This window comes from Gekko japonicus, unplaced genomic scaffold, assembly GCF_001447785.1.
Source record: "Gekko japonicus isolate JY-2015 unplaced genomic scaffold, Gekko_japonicus_V1.1 scaffold891, whole genome shotgun sequence".
NCBI lineage: Eukaryota > Metazoa > Chordata > Lepidosauria > Squamata > Gekkonidae > Gekko > Gekko japonicus.
The window spans coordinates 418,605-433,915 of NW_015169802.1; the positions used below are offsets into that span (position 1 = coordinate 418,605).

Genomic DNA, 15,311 nt, shown 5'->3' on the forward strand with positions numbered 1-15,311 from the left:
TCTCAGGCCTCGCCGCCAGAGCCGGGGGGGGGGGAGCTTACCAGTGGCCACTTCCTCCTCAGCCCTGAGGTCCTCCTGCTTCTGGAGGCCGGGAGCCGGAGGGAATACTCCCCCCCCCCGCGAGTATCGCAGGTCCCTCTTCTTGTACACCCTAAATTCCAAAAAGGAAGGATATTGTGGATTTTAGGGGTGTTCCATATTTCATGTCTCTGTGTTATTGTTCCTGGCTTGGCCATTTCTGAACACGAAGGCAGCCGATAAATATCCCTCAATGAATCAGTCTCTTGACCTGGATAGGGCCAGCCCTGGCCTGTACGTGGATGGGAGAGACCTCCAAGGGATACCAGGGTCACGACACAAAGGCAGGCCATGGCAAACCACCTCTGAATGTCTCTTGTCACGCGGTTGCCGTAAGTCAGCTATGACTTGACAGCAAAAAACAAACACACACAAAAAGCCGATAAACGTGCAGGAGAATTAAGGGTGGCAACTGAAAAAAAGGGGGGGGACCATGTTTCCATAGGGTTGCAAACACCTGCATTTGGATAAAAATGTATGTCTAGGATGTAATCGCCTCCACAAGAAAGCTGCCTTGGAAATGGATCTTCAGGCAGTGGCTCACACCTTGAATAAATGCTCAGCAAAAGTCAGACAGTTCTTCGGCTTGAGGAACTGCAGTTAAAACTGAAGATGTGAACGGATGTCTGGGTGTTTTTTTCCCACCTTGCTAGGTGCCCGGCTTCTCTTTGTCCAGTTTGACATTCAACATGCGCCTCTCCCGCGTCCCGACCAGTCACCATTGTTTTGTGTTTCACCAGGAGGCTGGGATGCAGACGGAAAAGGCCCCAGCATTTGGGACACGTTCGCCCACCAGGCGGGAGAGCGGGTCTTCGAGAACCAGACTGGCGACGTCACTTGCAGCAGCTACACTCTGTGGGAGGAAGATTTGAAATGTATCAAACAGCTTGGCTTGACTCATTATCGCTTCTCTCTTTCCTGGTCACGTCTGTTACCTGATGGGACGACAGGTTTCGTCAACCAGAAAGGCAATTGTTCCTTTAAAATAGAAAGTTGTGCCTCTTTAATTCAAGGTTACTGCCGCAGTCTGGCATAATTAATCTGGTGTGCTATTCTGCAGTGCAGTTTGGAAATTGCAACTTTGTTTCAGGGTGATTAGGAGATGGTCTGGATCTCTCTCTCTCTCTCTCAAACTGAATGCCGATTAATATTCTAGGTTGTTGTTCATACTGTTATCTTTTGCGATGGGACAAGTGATATTGTTGTGTGTGGCTATTTTGAGAATTACATATTATTGTTTGTATTGGGGGGGGCAGGGAGTCACTCCCATCAATGTACACCGTGCTTTCCCCCATTTTTTTTTTTTAAAGGGTGGGTTCTCCTGGTAGAGAGAAAAGGGAAGGGAGATGCCAAGGCAAGTGAATATGAGCGAGAAGGTCAAAGGGAAGGGAAGGCCAATAATGTGAGCTAATGCAGCCGTGTGTTTTGGGTGGACACGAGGGCAAAAGGCCGAGTTCATCTGTGCTAGTGAAAGCCATTGGGGGGTCACATAGGACTTTTGTCCAGCAAGGCTTCCGAATGACTACTGGAGATTTGATTGGGTGTGCAGATTGTTTTTTTAAAAAGTTGCTTTGGCAGCAGCTGCCACCAGTGTTCCCTCTAAGCTGAGTTAGTGTGAGCTAGCTCACAGCTTTTTAGTCTCCGGCTCACACATTTTTCTCTGAGCTCAGGAAGGATGGCTCCAGAGCAAACTAATTTATAGAGTAGCCGAATCTCTTGCTCACAACTTTACAACCAGTAGCTTACAAAGTAGAATTTCTGCTCACAAGACTCCACAGCTTAGAGGGAACATTGGCTGCCACTACAGCCCATGAACCTGCAGTGTGTTACTGAAATTAAGCTGTGGCAGCCATTTTGTGGGAGCCATTTTTGTTGCTGTGCCTGTCCCCGTGCTGTGTCAGAATTCCAGATGTGCCCACAGGCTCAAAAAAGGTTGGGGACCCCTGTTCTAAATAAATGAAAGAATAAATAGCAAACAGAAGGCAGCAGGCTTGTTCCCTGGCTGATCCCATCCCTTTTGCCCTGGTGGGTTAACTGGGCCTAGGTTGACTGAGGAGTGGCTGAGGTGCTTCTTTCCATTGGGACATGGGCAGGAAAGTGAACGAATGAGCCAAATTGTGAGCTCTGGGTGTGCCCCTCCTACCCAGCAGGTCTTCTTCAAAGATGTAGGACCAGGGCTATTTTGGGGCAGGAGCGCACAGGAACGGCGTTCCGGCTGGCTTCAGAGTTGGCCACGCCCACTACAGCCAAAACCTCTGCACATGCATGGCTACAGAGGGAAGGCCTGAAGAGCGACACACACACCCCGGTGACTCTGAGGCAACCTGTCCAAGGGCTGGCTTGCCCGGGTTCCCTGCAGCCGTGGGGTGCCCAGGCAAGCCAAGGGAAGGCATGGGGGTGTGGCCTAATATGCCAATGAGCTGTGCTATCAGGGGTGTGGCATAATATGCTAATGCGTTCCTGTTGTTGGGGGTGGCCTATTATGCTAATGAGTTACTGCTGGGCTTTTTCTGTAAAAAAGCCCTGTATAGGACTGTCAGAATAGAGACCCTTCAGCCGAATGGTCGCCCCAACCCTTCCCCTCTAACTGGGGTGAAGAAATCTGGCTTCCTTTGGGACAACCAAGGTCTCAAACATGCACTGTGAACCGACAAACTGGGGGGAACTTCTTTTTATCAAACCTTTTCCTTGTGAGGAAGAAGAGTAGGTTTTTATGCCCCACTTTTCTCTACCTTAAGGATCCCCAAAGTGGTTTACAATTGCAATCCACCTCCTTACAACAGAGGTGGGGCTGAGGGCGTGCTGCGAGAACTGTGGCTGGCCCAAGATCACCTGGCGGCAGTGTTTCCTCTAACCTGTGTGCATGAGCCTCATTAACACAGGAAGCCCCATTCAGCAGCAGTCTGGAGCCACACAGGGGAAAAAATTAGAGGGGACATTGTCTGGCAGGCTTCCTGTGCGGGAAGAGTGGGGAATCAAAGCCAGTTCTCCAGAATAGAGTCTACTGCTCTTAACCACTACATCATGCTGGCAACTTTTTCATTTTCCCATTAAATGTTAGAGCCCTTCAGACCGAGAGCACCGTTGCCTTTCACAGCACCGGGATGCAGAAATGGTTTCCAGGCCCGCAGCTACAGTGGGGCCTCCTGGGGCCCGGCCTCCCAACTTCCTGCTAAACCCCCCCCCCCGATTTCCTTGGTAGCCCAGGCCCCCAGACTCTCTGGGCTGCCCAGAGGACTTGCCGCCGCCACCCTTTCCCTGCCTCCCTGCCAGCCAGCAGCGCCACAGGCCTCCCCTTGCCTTCCCCCGTGACCTCGTCATCCGAGGAATAGCTGCTGGGGGAAGAGGAGGTGGCTGCTGCCTCCCGGGCCTGGCTCCTCCACTGCCTTCCCTGGCCACAGAGTGAGTGACTCAGCTGCGGGGAGGGGTCCAGGCTGGAAGTCCCCTGGGGGGGGGGAAGAGAAGGAGATTGTGTGCTGCTGGGCGAAACGTGGCGGGGCACTTAATTTAACTCACTTTTATTAAATCAATTAGTTGCCCCCGGAGAAATTTAAATTGCCCCCCCCCAAGAAACCCTGGCTTACGGGCCTGATGGTTTCTCTCGTTTAGGATAAGTTTAACAGAGACCGTTACGATGAGATAAGAAAAAATGATGTGTTTTCAAAATTCAGCAGTGATTTTTTAGAATCCCCCCCCCCGGGTTCTTCTTCTTGTAAACACTTTTCTGATTAATATTATGAACTTTAAATTTAGCGAAAGGGCACTGAAGGTTCTTTGAGTCGGCCACTTTTCATTAGGCGGCCTCTCATTTCCGCTGAGCAGTGATCTGTTGAAGAAACGGTATGAGCTTCACATGGAAAAGGCCACCACCATTCCCTTGGATAAACTTTTTCTTCCCGCAAACAGCAAGGGGAGAATTAGAAACCTCAAAAGAAAGTCCTTTTTTTGAAAAATAGCAGAGACGGATTCTCAACCTATCTCACATCCAGCCCATGGAATTGGTAAAACAATCTTTTACAATTTTGGTTTTAAAAACAACTTTTTAAAAAACGAAACGCTATTCTAGAGTGAGCTTCAGAGACCAGATATTGGAGCTGCTCACAAGTGGCAGACTTGTCCACTGTTCAATTATTATTATTTTTACCGCATGGTGTAGTGGTTAAGAGCAGCAGGGTCTAACCGGGAGAACGGGAGGGGGGGGGTTGATTCCCCACTCCTCCTCCCCATGAAGACTGCTGGGTGACCTTGGCCCAGTCACGGTTCTCTCAGAACTCTCTCAGCCCCACCTGCCTCACAAGGTGCCTGTTGTGGGGAGAGGAAGGGAAGGCGATTGTAAGCTGATTTGAGACTCCTTCAGGTAGAGAAAAGCAGAGTATAAAAACCGACTCCTTTTTCACATGGGAAGGGCCACACATCTCAGGTTCCAGAATACCTGAAGTCATCTCTGATGATCACATTCCTTTTAAAATGTTCCATAAGATGATTTTTCTTGTTTTCAGGCTCGTGCTGGTTTTTATATTCTAAATAGAGTTGGATCTCTAAAGCACTTCAGGTGGAGCAACAGCGGTGGAATGGGACCTCCTCTCTCCAGCTAATAGCTCCGCCCCACTTTCTGGTCTCGAGAGTCAATGGACAGGGAAGTCAGCAAAAAAACGCCTTTCCCTCCACCTCTGTAGAAGCTCCGTTCCACCAGTTCTACTGCTGTTCGGCTAGTGATACAGCATCTTTGGATACAACCTATAATGAATCCTGCTTAACTTTGAGATAGCACTAGGGGTGTGCGCAAAAATACCAAATCAGCATATTTTGGGTCCAGGTATACAAACCCAAAAAATGTCAGTATATACCAATGTTCCTGAATCCCAATATCAGTATGACATTGGGATTCAAGAAATAATCGATATTGCTGAATTTATTCGGCTCCCCATACCTTCCCTTTCCTCCCTGTGTCACCCTGCGGCTGTGGCACAAGTCAGGAAGAGAAGGGAAGCAGAGGGGGGTTTAAGGCTTCCTCCCAGGGAAGCTGATTGGACCAGCGACTGGCTGTGCTGATTGGCTTCCCTGGGAGGAAGCCTTTAACCTCCTCCTCTGCTTTGTTTCCCCCTGCTCTGAGGCAGGGAAGCAAACCAGAGGGGGGTTAAAGGCTTCCTACCCACTTCCTTGATCTGAGAGAACCAGGTTTGATTCCCCACTCTTCCACTTGCAGCTGCTGGATGACCTTGGCCAAGCGATAGTTCTGTCAGAGCTGTTCTCTCAAGGACAATTCTTGAGAGAGCTCTCTCAGCCCCACCTACCTCCCAGGGTGTCTGTTGTGGGAAGGGAAAGGAATTTGTAAGCCGCTCTGAGACTCCGAGTGAAGGGCAGGGTATAAATTCAATCTCTTCTTCCCTTCCCTAGCTGGCCTGCCTTGGCAGGTTGGCTGGGAAAGGGAAGCAAGATTGGGGAGGCATCTTTACATGGCCCCCTTCCCTTCCCTTCCCTTCCCTTCCCCAGCCAGCCTGCCATGGCAGGTTGGCTGGAGAAGGGAAGCAAGATCGGAGTTTAAATCCCTGCTGGGAGAGCTTCTTCACCACCAAAAAAGAAGGTGGTGATGGGATCTGTGCAATGGGGAGGGCTCTCCCTCCCCAATTCACAGATCCAGCTGGTAGAGGGGATGGAAAAGGGTTTAAATTGTAAACCCCTTTCCATCCTTTCTGACCCGACTCCAGGGAGGGGATGGGGAGGGGGTTAAACTTTAGACCCATTCCCTTCACTCGGGAAGCCCAAATAAAAGCTGAATAATATTGCCTTTTATTCGGGCGGGGCTACTTTGGTAGCCAAATACAAACCTCTGATCTGTATTTGGCTGAATAAATACCTGAAAAATACTTTATTGGTGTTTTTTGGCTCAGTATATACAGAATGCATACCCCTAGATAGCACTCTGGACATTAAAAAGTTCTGTCAAGTTGCAACCAACTGTGGCGACCACAGCAAGGGTCTTTCAAGGCAAGTGAGAAGCGGATGTGGCTTGTCATTGCCTTACTCTGCAGAGTCTTCCTTGGTACATCTCCCATCCAAGTACTGACCCTGATTAGCTTTCAAGATCTGACAGACCTGAGCTGTACCATGCCACCTGTAAGGTAGATCTGGACTGTTATCCCCAACAAGCATAGGGGTCTTAAGTGAAGAGTGCATTGGCATACCTGCCTAGCAAGTTCAGTGCTGAACCAAGGTTCGATCGAACTTCGGGCAGGAGTTAATAGAAACTGACTACCTGGATCTAATGGTTTCTTTGCAGGTTGGTTCAAAATAGACAGGATTTTTTTTCTTTTGAATAACCACAGACCAAAAGAGTATGCATTTCCCATCTATTGATAGTTATCAGGATTCATAGCTTCAATAAGCCAGTGAGATGGCCAAAGTGATACCCCGGGGGGAGGGGGGGGGCTAAATGGTTTTAGTAGCAGCGGTCTCTCTTGCTTCTCATCAACAAAATTAAGAGCTTTGAAATCCAGCAGAACTCCCTTCCACGCTCAAGACAAAGGGAATTTCTGAACATTTTGTTTGTCCAGACACCAGGGTGCTTAGTGGATTCAGTTTCCGGGTAGGTAAACAGACGGGCTGCCACAAAGGAGACTTTGCGTGTGTGGGCCTTGGCACCGCCACCAAGATCTGTGCAACGTCTGGTGGCGTCTTGCTGCATCAGATGCTGCATTAAAAGCTGGACGGCTGGCACGCTTGAGATAAGGCCGGCCATATGGTGCAGCCGTGGAAACAGAGTAAGTTTAATGCCGAATGCTGGGCCTGTAAAGATAATAGAGAGCAAGACATCTGGACCTGTAGAAAAAAAATAGCAAACTGAAAGCCAAAAGTGAGAAATAAGCTCTTACGGTACTCAGTCCCATTTGCATGGCGCTTCCTTGTATTCTCAAACTGTTGTTCCAGGGAACTCAAAGTTGTCTACTCTGGCTGGTGGCAGCTGATCAGGGCCTCAGGCAGAAATAAGAACCTAAGAACAGAAGAATAGTCCATCTAGTCCAGCATCCTGTCTCACACAGTGGCCAGCCGGTTCCTCTGGACAGCCAACAAGAGGGCATAGAGGCTGAGGCCTTCCTAAGAACATAAGAAGAGCCTTGCTGGATCAGACCAGGGGTCCATCTAGTCCAGCATCTTGTTTCACACAGTGCCCAATCAGTTCCTCTGGAGGGCCAACAACAGGGCATAGAGGCCGAGGTCTTCCCCTGATGTTGCCTCCTGGCTCTGGGATTCAGAGGCTTAGTGCCCCTGTATGTACAGGCTCCCCTCAGTCACTGTGGCTAGCAGCAACTGATAGATTTATCCTCCCTGAATCTATCTAACCCCCTTTCCAAGCTGTTTATTCCTATGGCCATCACTACATCCTCTGGCAGCAAATTCCACATTTTAATCACTCTCTGCGTAAAGTAGTATTTCCTTTTGTCCGTCCTGAACCTACTGCCCATCAGCTTCATTGGATGCCCTCGAGTTCTGGTATTCGGGGAGAGGGAGAAAAAATTCTCTTTGTCAACTCTCTCCATCCCATGCCTAATTTTATGAACCTCTATCCACCCCCTCCCCAGCTGTCTCTTTTCTAAACTGAAGAGTCCCCTTCAGCCTTTCCTCATAGGGAAGGTGCTCCAGTAGTTCTTCCCCGGCTTAGCTATATGAGATCCTTGGAGATGCCAGTGAGTGAACGTGGGGTATTGTGTATAGGAAGCCCCTGCTCTATACCCCTGGACAATGGTCCCTCCCAGAAGAAGAGGAGGAGGAGATTGGATTTATACCCCACCCTTCACTATGGGCTCTTCCCAGGGGTCATTTCGTAGAAAAAGAGGTGCAGGGACTCATTAGCATAACTTATCAGCATAACTTATTTGCATATGCCACACCCCCTGCCATCACCGGAAGTGTGTCATTAGGCAACACCCACCGCTCAGGCTCCACTGGACTGTTTTGGATTGCTAGCTATTGGGGGGGGGGGATGTTCAGATCTGCCCTCACAGAGGAGGGAGAGCTTGTACCTGAAGGCGGGCCAGGGGGGGGGCTCTGCAACTTACCTGGCTGCTTCTTGGTCCTCGTGGCTTAACTGAGGGCTGCTGGGAGCAGGGGGCGGGGCTTGTTGCATGTGCCCGCCCGCTGGGCTCCTTACTGCCGGAGCTCCGCTCCTGTGCGCTCCCGCAGGAAATGACCCCTGGCTCTTCCGCATTGTCATTTTTGTCACTCGTTTGTCCCTATTGCTTCAGGGTCCCCCCCCCCCAATGCGTTTTGCTCTCTCTAGTAGTCCCAGCGGGAGCAAAACATGTGGAAAAGGGGGGGGGACGACCCAAAGCAATAGGGGCAAAGGAATGATAAAAGTGACAGTGCGGAAGTGGCCTGAGGCAGAGGAAGGGGAGGTTAGGGGACATCTCCTTCTGCTGGAGGCCAGCGCCGCTGCAGCAGCCAACCTACTTGGCGCTTAGGTTCTAATAGCGAACTCAGCCCATCTCTGAATAGTTAAATCCAGTGACTGGAGCGGTGAACAGGCAAGACAGATCCTTCTACCAACCTGAAAAATGCTCCAGGTTTGCAGAAAAATGTGAAATAAAAAATAAATTACACTGACTGGGTCGTTTAAAAACCACAAAGATGATAAAAGGAGCATCTGTAGCTTTAAGCAACCGACTACCCAAGTAGTTGTTGCTAGGCAACCGGAATATTCCAGGCTTGGCCCTGTCAGTAAAAGTTGGGGAGGGGGCAGGGCCCTATCCAGGCCTATTTAGGGGCAGACCTGGCAAGGGTTGCCAGCTCCAGGCTGGGAAATCTGTGGGGATTTTGTGGTAGAGTCTGAGGAAGGCAGGGCTTGGGGAGCAGAGAAGCCTCAGCAGGAGTTTGTTATATACCCTGCTCTTCACTACCCAAAGGAGTCTCAGAGCGGCTTACAATCACCTTCCCCTCCTCTCCCCACAACAGACACCCTGTGAGGTAGGTGGGCCTGAGAGAGCTCTGAGAGGACTGTGACTGACCCAAGGTCACCCAGCAGGCTTCATGTGGAGGAGGAGTGGGGAATCAAACCTGATTCTCCAGATTAGAGGCCATTGCTCTTAACCACTACACCAAGCTGTTTAGTGGAGTGCCAAGGGTGGGGGTAGGTGGGGAGAGTAGCAGTGGTTGGGTAGACTGATGGAGAAAAGGTAGGGGTAGCAAAGGAGATGGGGGTAGGTTGACAGATAAGGGGAGAAAGGGGTGAAATTAGGGGGGCAGGTCGACAGAGAAGAGATGGGGGCAAAACAGATGGGGTAGGTTGACAGAGAAGGGGAAGGGGGAAGTTTGTTAGTGATGGGGGAAGAGGGAAGGAAGCAAAGAGGGGGAAGGGATGCACAGTCTCCGCAGGTTTCTTGCGGGTCCCCCTTTAAGGCTGTAATGCGAAACCAGGCTCCCTGAATTATAAATGTCTTTTTGGATCCAGGAGGGAAATTCCCAATTCCCAATTCAAATCTGACCTCACCTGTGAATGCAGTGGGTGCTGCTGGGCTGCCTGCTGTCATTTGAGACTCAGCCCTTCCCTTCCCGTAACACGGTGCTAATTGTGGCCTCTCTTGCAGGCTTGCTGTAAGTGTTATGTGAAACACAGTTGATGCCAGGAGTCGTTACCTTTACTACAGAGGGAGCTAAGAGTAGTGATCACTGAATAGAATGAATCGAGTGTGGATGTCCCACCCAAGAAGTCCTGGCCTTTGATTCGCCTGTTTGAGCATGACAAGGCCTTTTCCATCGTGGCCCCGACCTGGTGGAAGGCTCTGTCGAAGGAGTCTCGTGCCCTGCGGGACTTGTCTGCATTCAACCAGGCATTTCTCTAATGTAATCTTGAGGGACCATCAACGCCACCGTTGTTTTTTTTATATATACCAAAAGCATTAGTGTGCTGAGTTTTAAATAGGATTTTATTGGAATGGTGGTTTTATTATTGTTATCGTATCGCTATGTTGTTAGCTGCCCCAAGCCCCATTTTGGGGGAGGGATGCGTATGAGGTTTGAACCCGTGAGTCTGATTATTTTTTTAAAAATGTGAAGGCTACTAAACCGAGTACCTTTCTGCTAAACCGAGTACCATTCTGAACGTGGTTGCCTTCCTTTCCGTTTCAGGAGTCGATTATTATAACACAGTGATTGACAGCCTGCTAGCTAACAAAGTGACGCCCATGGTTACATTGTATCACTTTGACTTGCCGCAGTGTTTAGAAGATCGGGGCGGCTGGAGATCAGGTGCAACCGTGGAAGCCTTTGACGCGTACGCCCACTTTTGCTTCCGGACCTTTGGGGACAGAGTGAAGCTATGGCTCACCATAAACGAACCGTATGTCATCGCAGAGCTTGGCTATGAAACAGGCATTATGGCCCCGGGTATTAAGGAACCTGGTACTGGAGCCTACCTGTCCGCTCACAACATGATCAAAGCTCACGCTGCGGCCTGGCACACTTACGACGAAGTGTTCCGGAAACAGCAGGGTGGACTTGTGTCTATAGCACTCAACTCGGACTGGGCGGAGCCCTTTCACCCCAATTCCCCCGCCGACCAGGAAGCAGCTAAGAGGCATATCGGATTTTGCCTGGATTGGTTTGCTACCCCGATCTTTATGAATGGTGACTATCCAGTCGTCATGAAATCCAAGATCTCTGCTATGAGTAAAAAGCAAGGGTATCCGTCGTCAAGGCTTCCAGAGTTTACCCCGGAAGAGAAGATGACAATCAAAGGCACTGCTGATTTCTTTGCTCTGAATTATTATACGACCCGCAAAATTAAGCACCAGGATTATGCGTGTGGTCAGCCAAGTAGTACTGGAGACAAAGAAGCAGAGCAAGTAACAGATCCATCGTGGCCTGTTGCAACTGGGAGCTCTTGGCTGGCTGTTGTTCCGTGGGGTTTGCGGCACCTGTTGAAATACATCAAGGTACGGCTGCTGGTTTTTCTTTTATCGCTAGCTTAGAATATAAAGTGGTAACATCTAGACTGGATTACTACAGTGCAATCTTTGTGGGGCTGCCCTTGAAGACTGTCCAGAAGTGGCAGTTGGTGCAGAATACTGTGGCGTGAACACTGACCGGAGTGTCCTCATTGCATCTACACTGGCATCAAGTTTAATATTTGAATAATACTTGGGGAAAAATATATATATATTTAAAATTCAAATTACTTTAAAAATTATTCTGAAAATGATTTAAGACACACTCTGTATCAGAAAAGTAGACAACATGGCCTTTTTAAATCTGCGTCAAGAACCAAAAGGGTGAGAAGAAAGTCTAACGAAGGGCCAATATTAAAAACCTAGTTAAAACTTACAATATACAAAAATACAAGTATTTATTAGAAAGACAGTTAAAAACATACATAAGGGCCCAATGAAAGCCTCGTAAAAAAAGTATAGCCTAAACACAAGGGCCAATACACATGACCTGCTGCGTTTCTGCCCTATTGGGGCCTACTTCAAAGGTCAAACAATATTGAGGTACACGTAACTTCTATACATATTGCAATAAGATAACCAATAAGTGAATATTGGACCAAGGAAAGGAAGGTTAAGCAGAAAGATCTAAAGACACATGAAAAAGATGTTTGTGAGGCCTCAAAAGGTGAAAGTCATGTGTCTGGTGCCAAATGCACAGTTGCTGGATTAGAACATCTTCCAATTAAGGTCCAAAAAACACCTGTGTGGCTATCAAAGTCAGAGCTAGAGTGTCCTTGTACTTGTATTTTTGTATATTACAAGTTTTAACTAGGTTTTTAATATTGGCCCTTCATTAGACTTTCTTCTCACCCTTTTGGTTCTTTATTCCAGTTTTTGGGTCAGGTTTTTTTTCCTCTCCCGGTGTCTTACCTTTTTTAATATGAGCCCTGTATTCTTTTTCAGTAGAAAGGGGTTCCAGGTTATAAACTGCCCGAATTTTTCATATCACGCTAGAGAATATGTTAGGTTCCCTGTACAATGGTCACAAGGAGCTGCGGTGGCTCAAGTGGTTAAGATGTTGAACTGCAGGCTGTGGAAGGTCGGTACTTCAGCAGTTTGAGACCTGAGTTGCCGCATGACGGAGTAAGCTCCCGTCTCTAGTTCCAGCTCCTGCCAACCTAGCAGTTCGAAAGCAAGAAATTGCAAGTTGATAAATAGGTACCGCTTCGGTGGGAAGGGAGCAGCATTCCGTGCGCCTTGGTGTTTAGTCATGCCGGCCACATGACCACGGAAATGTCTTCGGACAGCGCTGGCTGTTCAGCTTTGAAACGGAGATGAGCACTGCAACCCTAGAGTTGGATTCGACTGGCTTTCGAGCAAGGGAACCTTTACCTTACCATGGTCACAGTGTGTCTTAAATCATTTTTAGAATAACTTAAAAAGTAATTTTAATTTTTTATAAAAATAATTATTTTCAAGTATTACTTTTGCTGTAATATGAATGTTATTGTATCTATTTAAACTGCTTACTAGATCCCTGATGAAGCATTTAGTGAAATGCACTGGGATTTTAAAGGTCTAATAAATTTCTTTCTGCCTTGTACCTCATTCTCTCCCCCCCCCCACCAGTCCAGCTTTATTTTCTTCCTGATCACAGATTCCTGCCGTACGACTGTGTGCACAGTTAGTTTCTGATGCAAATATAAGACTTTTGTTGTTGTTGTTCGTGAAGTCTTCTGTCGGGAGAACAAGGGCCAAAGCGACACACTCTGATTTTTTAAAAGAGTTGGGTCCTGGTTCCCAGAATCAGCTTGCGTTCCCTGCAGACTCACAGCAACTGCAGGGACTGGCTTTTTTTAAAATAAAGGAGAGTACAAATGGACTTGGAACTGCTGTAGGGTTGCCCGGTGCCCCTGGGCTGCTGGTGGGGGGGTGGGGGCGGGTTAGGGTTACCCGCTCCAGGTCGGGAACCTCTGGAAGATTTGGGGGTGGAGCCTGAGGAGGACAGGGACCTCAGTGGGGTACAGTGCCATAGAGTCCACCCTCCAAAGCATCCATTTTCTCCAGGGGAACTGATCTCTGTAGTCTGGAGATGAGCTGTAATTCCGGGGGATCCCCAGGTCCCACCTGGAGGCTGGCATGCCTAAACTGTTGCCGTGTGGGGAGGAAGAAGAAGAGGAGGAGGAGGAGGAGGAGATTGGATTTATACCCCGCCCTTCACTACCCGAAGGAGTCTCAGAGTGGCTTACAATCTCCTGTCCCTTCCCCTCCCCACAATAGACACCCTGTGAGGTAAGTGGGACTGAGAGAGCTCTTTTCAGAACTGTCCTTGAGAGAACAGCTCTGACAGAACTTGTGACTCACCCAAGGTCACACCAGCAGCTGCAAGGGGAGGAGTGGGGAATCAAACCCGGTTCTCCCAGGGTAGAGTCCGCGCACTTAACCACTACACCAAACTGCTTCCTCCCCACACACCACAAGCCATCTTCCTGTGCTGAAACAGCAGTGGCCGGGGGGGGGGGGGGTGTCGATTTTGCTGCTCCACGTGGGAAATCTGGGCCCAACTTTAAAAAAATATAAATGTGCAGTTTGGCCATAAGGTACATTTGAAAATATCGTGGTGAGTGGGTTAGATCCAGCAGTCGATTAGTGGAAGACGCTCCCAGTGGGAGACCTTCCCTGCTTTCTCTCCCGGCATCTTTCCCTTCTAGTCCTAGGAAAACTGGATCTGAGGCGTTCGGTATGCCCTAGGTTTGCCAGCTCTGGGTTGGGAAATACCTGGAGATTTGGGGGGGGTGGAGTCTGAGGAGGGCGGGGTTTGGGGAGGGGAGGGGCCTCAGCAGGGTAGGATGCCATAGAGTCCACCTTCCAAAGCAGCCATTTTCTCCATCTCTGTCGCCTGGAGATCGCTTGAAATCCCAGGTCTCCCACCACCACTCAGAGGTTGACAGCTCTAAGTATGGACCTAATCCTGAGGTAGTCAGTGCAATGTCCAGTTTGAATGAGCATACACAACTGTTTCCTGCACGCTGCTATTAGTTTTTAGAGTCAGGTAGTTAGCGGTGTCAGTTTGAAGCAATACGGCAAAGTCTGAGTCCAGTGGTACCTTTAAGACCAACGAAGTGTAACGCTGGGTAGAAGCTTTCTTGTGCACAAACTTCTTCTTCTACTACTTTTAATTTTCTCGTTACACTCTTCTTACGCGCAATTTAGTGGACATTGAAAAACGCACTCCCCTTTTTATGACGGAATACTTGGCACAAGAAAGAACGTGACAAACAAGGAGAAAGAGAAATGGAAATAGGGATGTTCTAACAGAAGTGGCAGACTTGAGAAATTGGGTCTGAACCCTGTCTGGTACGCAGAGGCTTTTCCTGTCTCTTTTCCCCAGAATTGATGGCCCGTGGGTCAATCATATTTCAATAGGCCGGTCTTTGGTAAAGTGGAAAACATGGACAGAGTTTTGTGCTCTGGGTTTGTTTTTGTTTTTTTGGCAGCTGGGGCTGGAAGCTGAAGGCAGAATTATCTGAATGAACCATTTGAGAGAAAAGGCTTCTTGAAGTGGCGAAAATGAACAGCAAGTACAATTTCTAACAGTCCCAATCCTATTAAGAGCACGTTGCCTGATAGACGTCCCCACTGTGTTCTGTTTATGGCTGTGAAACCTCACACTGGTTGGCTGATCTGGTGTAGGAACCTTCCAGAGCCCCCGGGAGAAAGTCCATTAGAATGTATTCAGCTGATCTTCTGTGAGGGAAGACAAGCTGTCAGGCCGGTTTTAAATTTTCTCACTGGCTGTGTGCAGAAGAATAGCTTTCTGGGAGAGGTGAAGACAACCCAGGAACCTGCGAATTCAAAGGAGATGCTGAAGAACGTTTCAAGAAGAACCATTGATGGTGAAGGGAGTTTGAGGAAAGCTGTCTGGGTTCAGGCAGGTAACCATGGGAGACACAAAGCGCGTAGCCTAAGCACAGTCGAGGGTCAAACCACAGGTAACCAGTAGTCCAAGTGCCAAAGCCAGTAGGGCCAATCCAAAAGACACAAGCCACATCACAATCCAGGAGGTTGTCCCGGGGACGACCCCGACCAACCCCCGGGACTCTTGGGGACGGCGGGAGAAGACGGGAAGGGCGGCCCCACCCCACAGCCGACAGCTCACCTGCCCGCCAACGAGATGGTCGCTGCCGCGGCACCTGACGACGCCGGGACGCCGACCGCAGCAGAGAAGGAGAGGACGTCGGCAGGGGGAGGCGAGGGCGTCGGGCGCGGCTCCGGAGGTGGTAACCCCAAGCAGGGGACCGAAGAGCGGGG

General features: G+C 49.2%; 1 protein-coding gene across 1 annotated transcript in view; it reads left to right on the forward strand.

Annotated features, from left to right (window-relative positions):
- The window catches only part of LOC107115417 (cytosolic beta-glucosidase-like), a 91,518-nt gene that overhangs the window by 30,669 nt on the left and 45,538 nt on the right, over positions 1-15,311 (forward strand). Inside the window, exons 2-3 of the mRNA XM_015417118.1 lie at positions 819-1,046; positions 10,201-11,006. Of these exons, the coding sequence (XP_015272604.1) occupies positions 819-1,046; positions 10,201-11,006 (1,034 nt within the window). The remainder of the gene's footprint in view (positions 1-818; positions 1,047-10,200; positions 11,007-15,311) is intronic.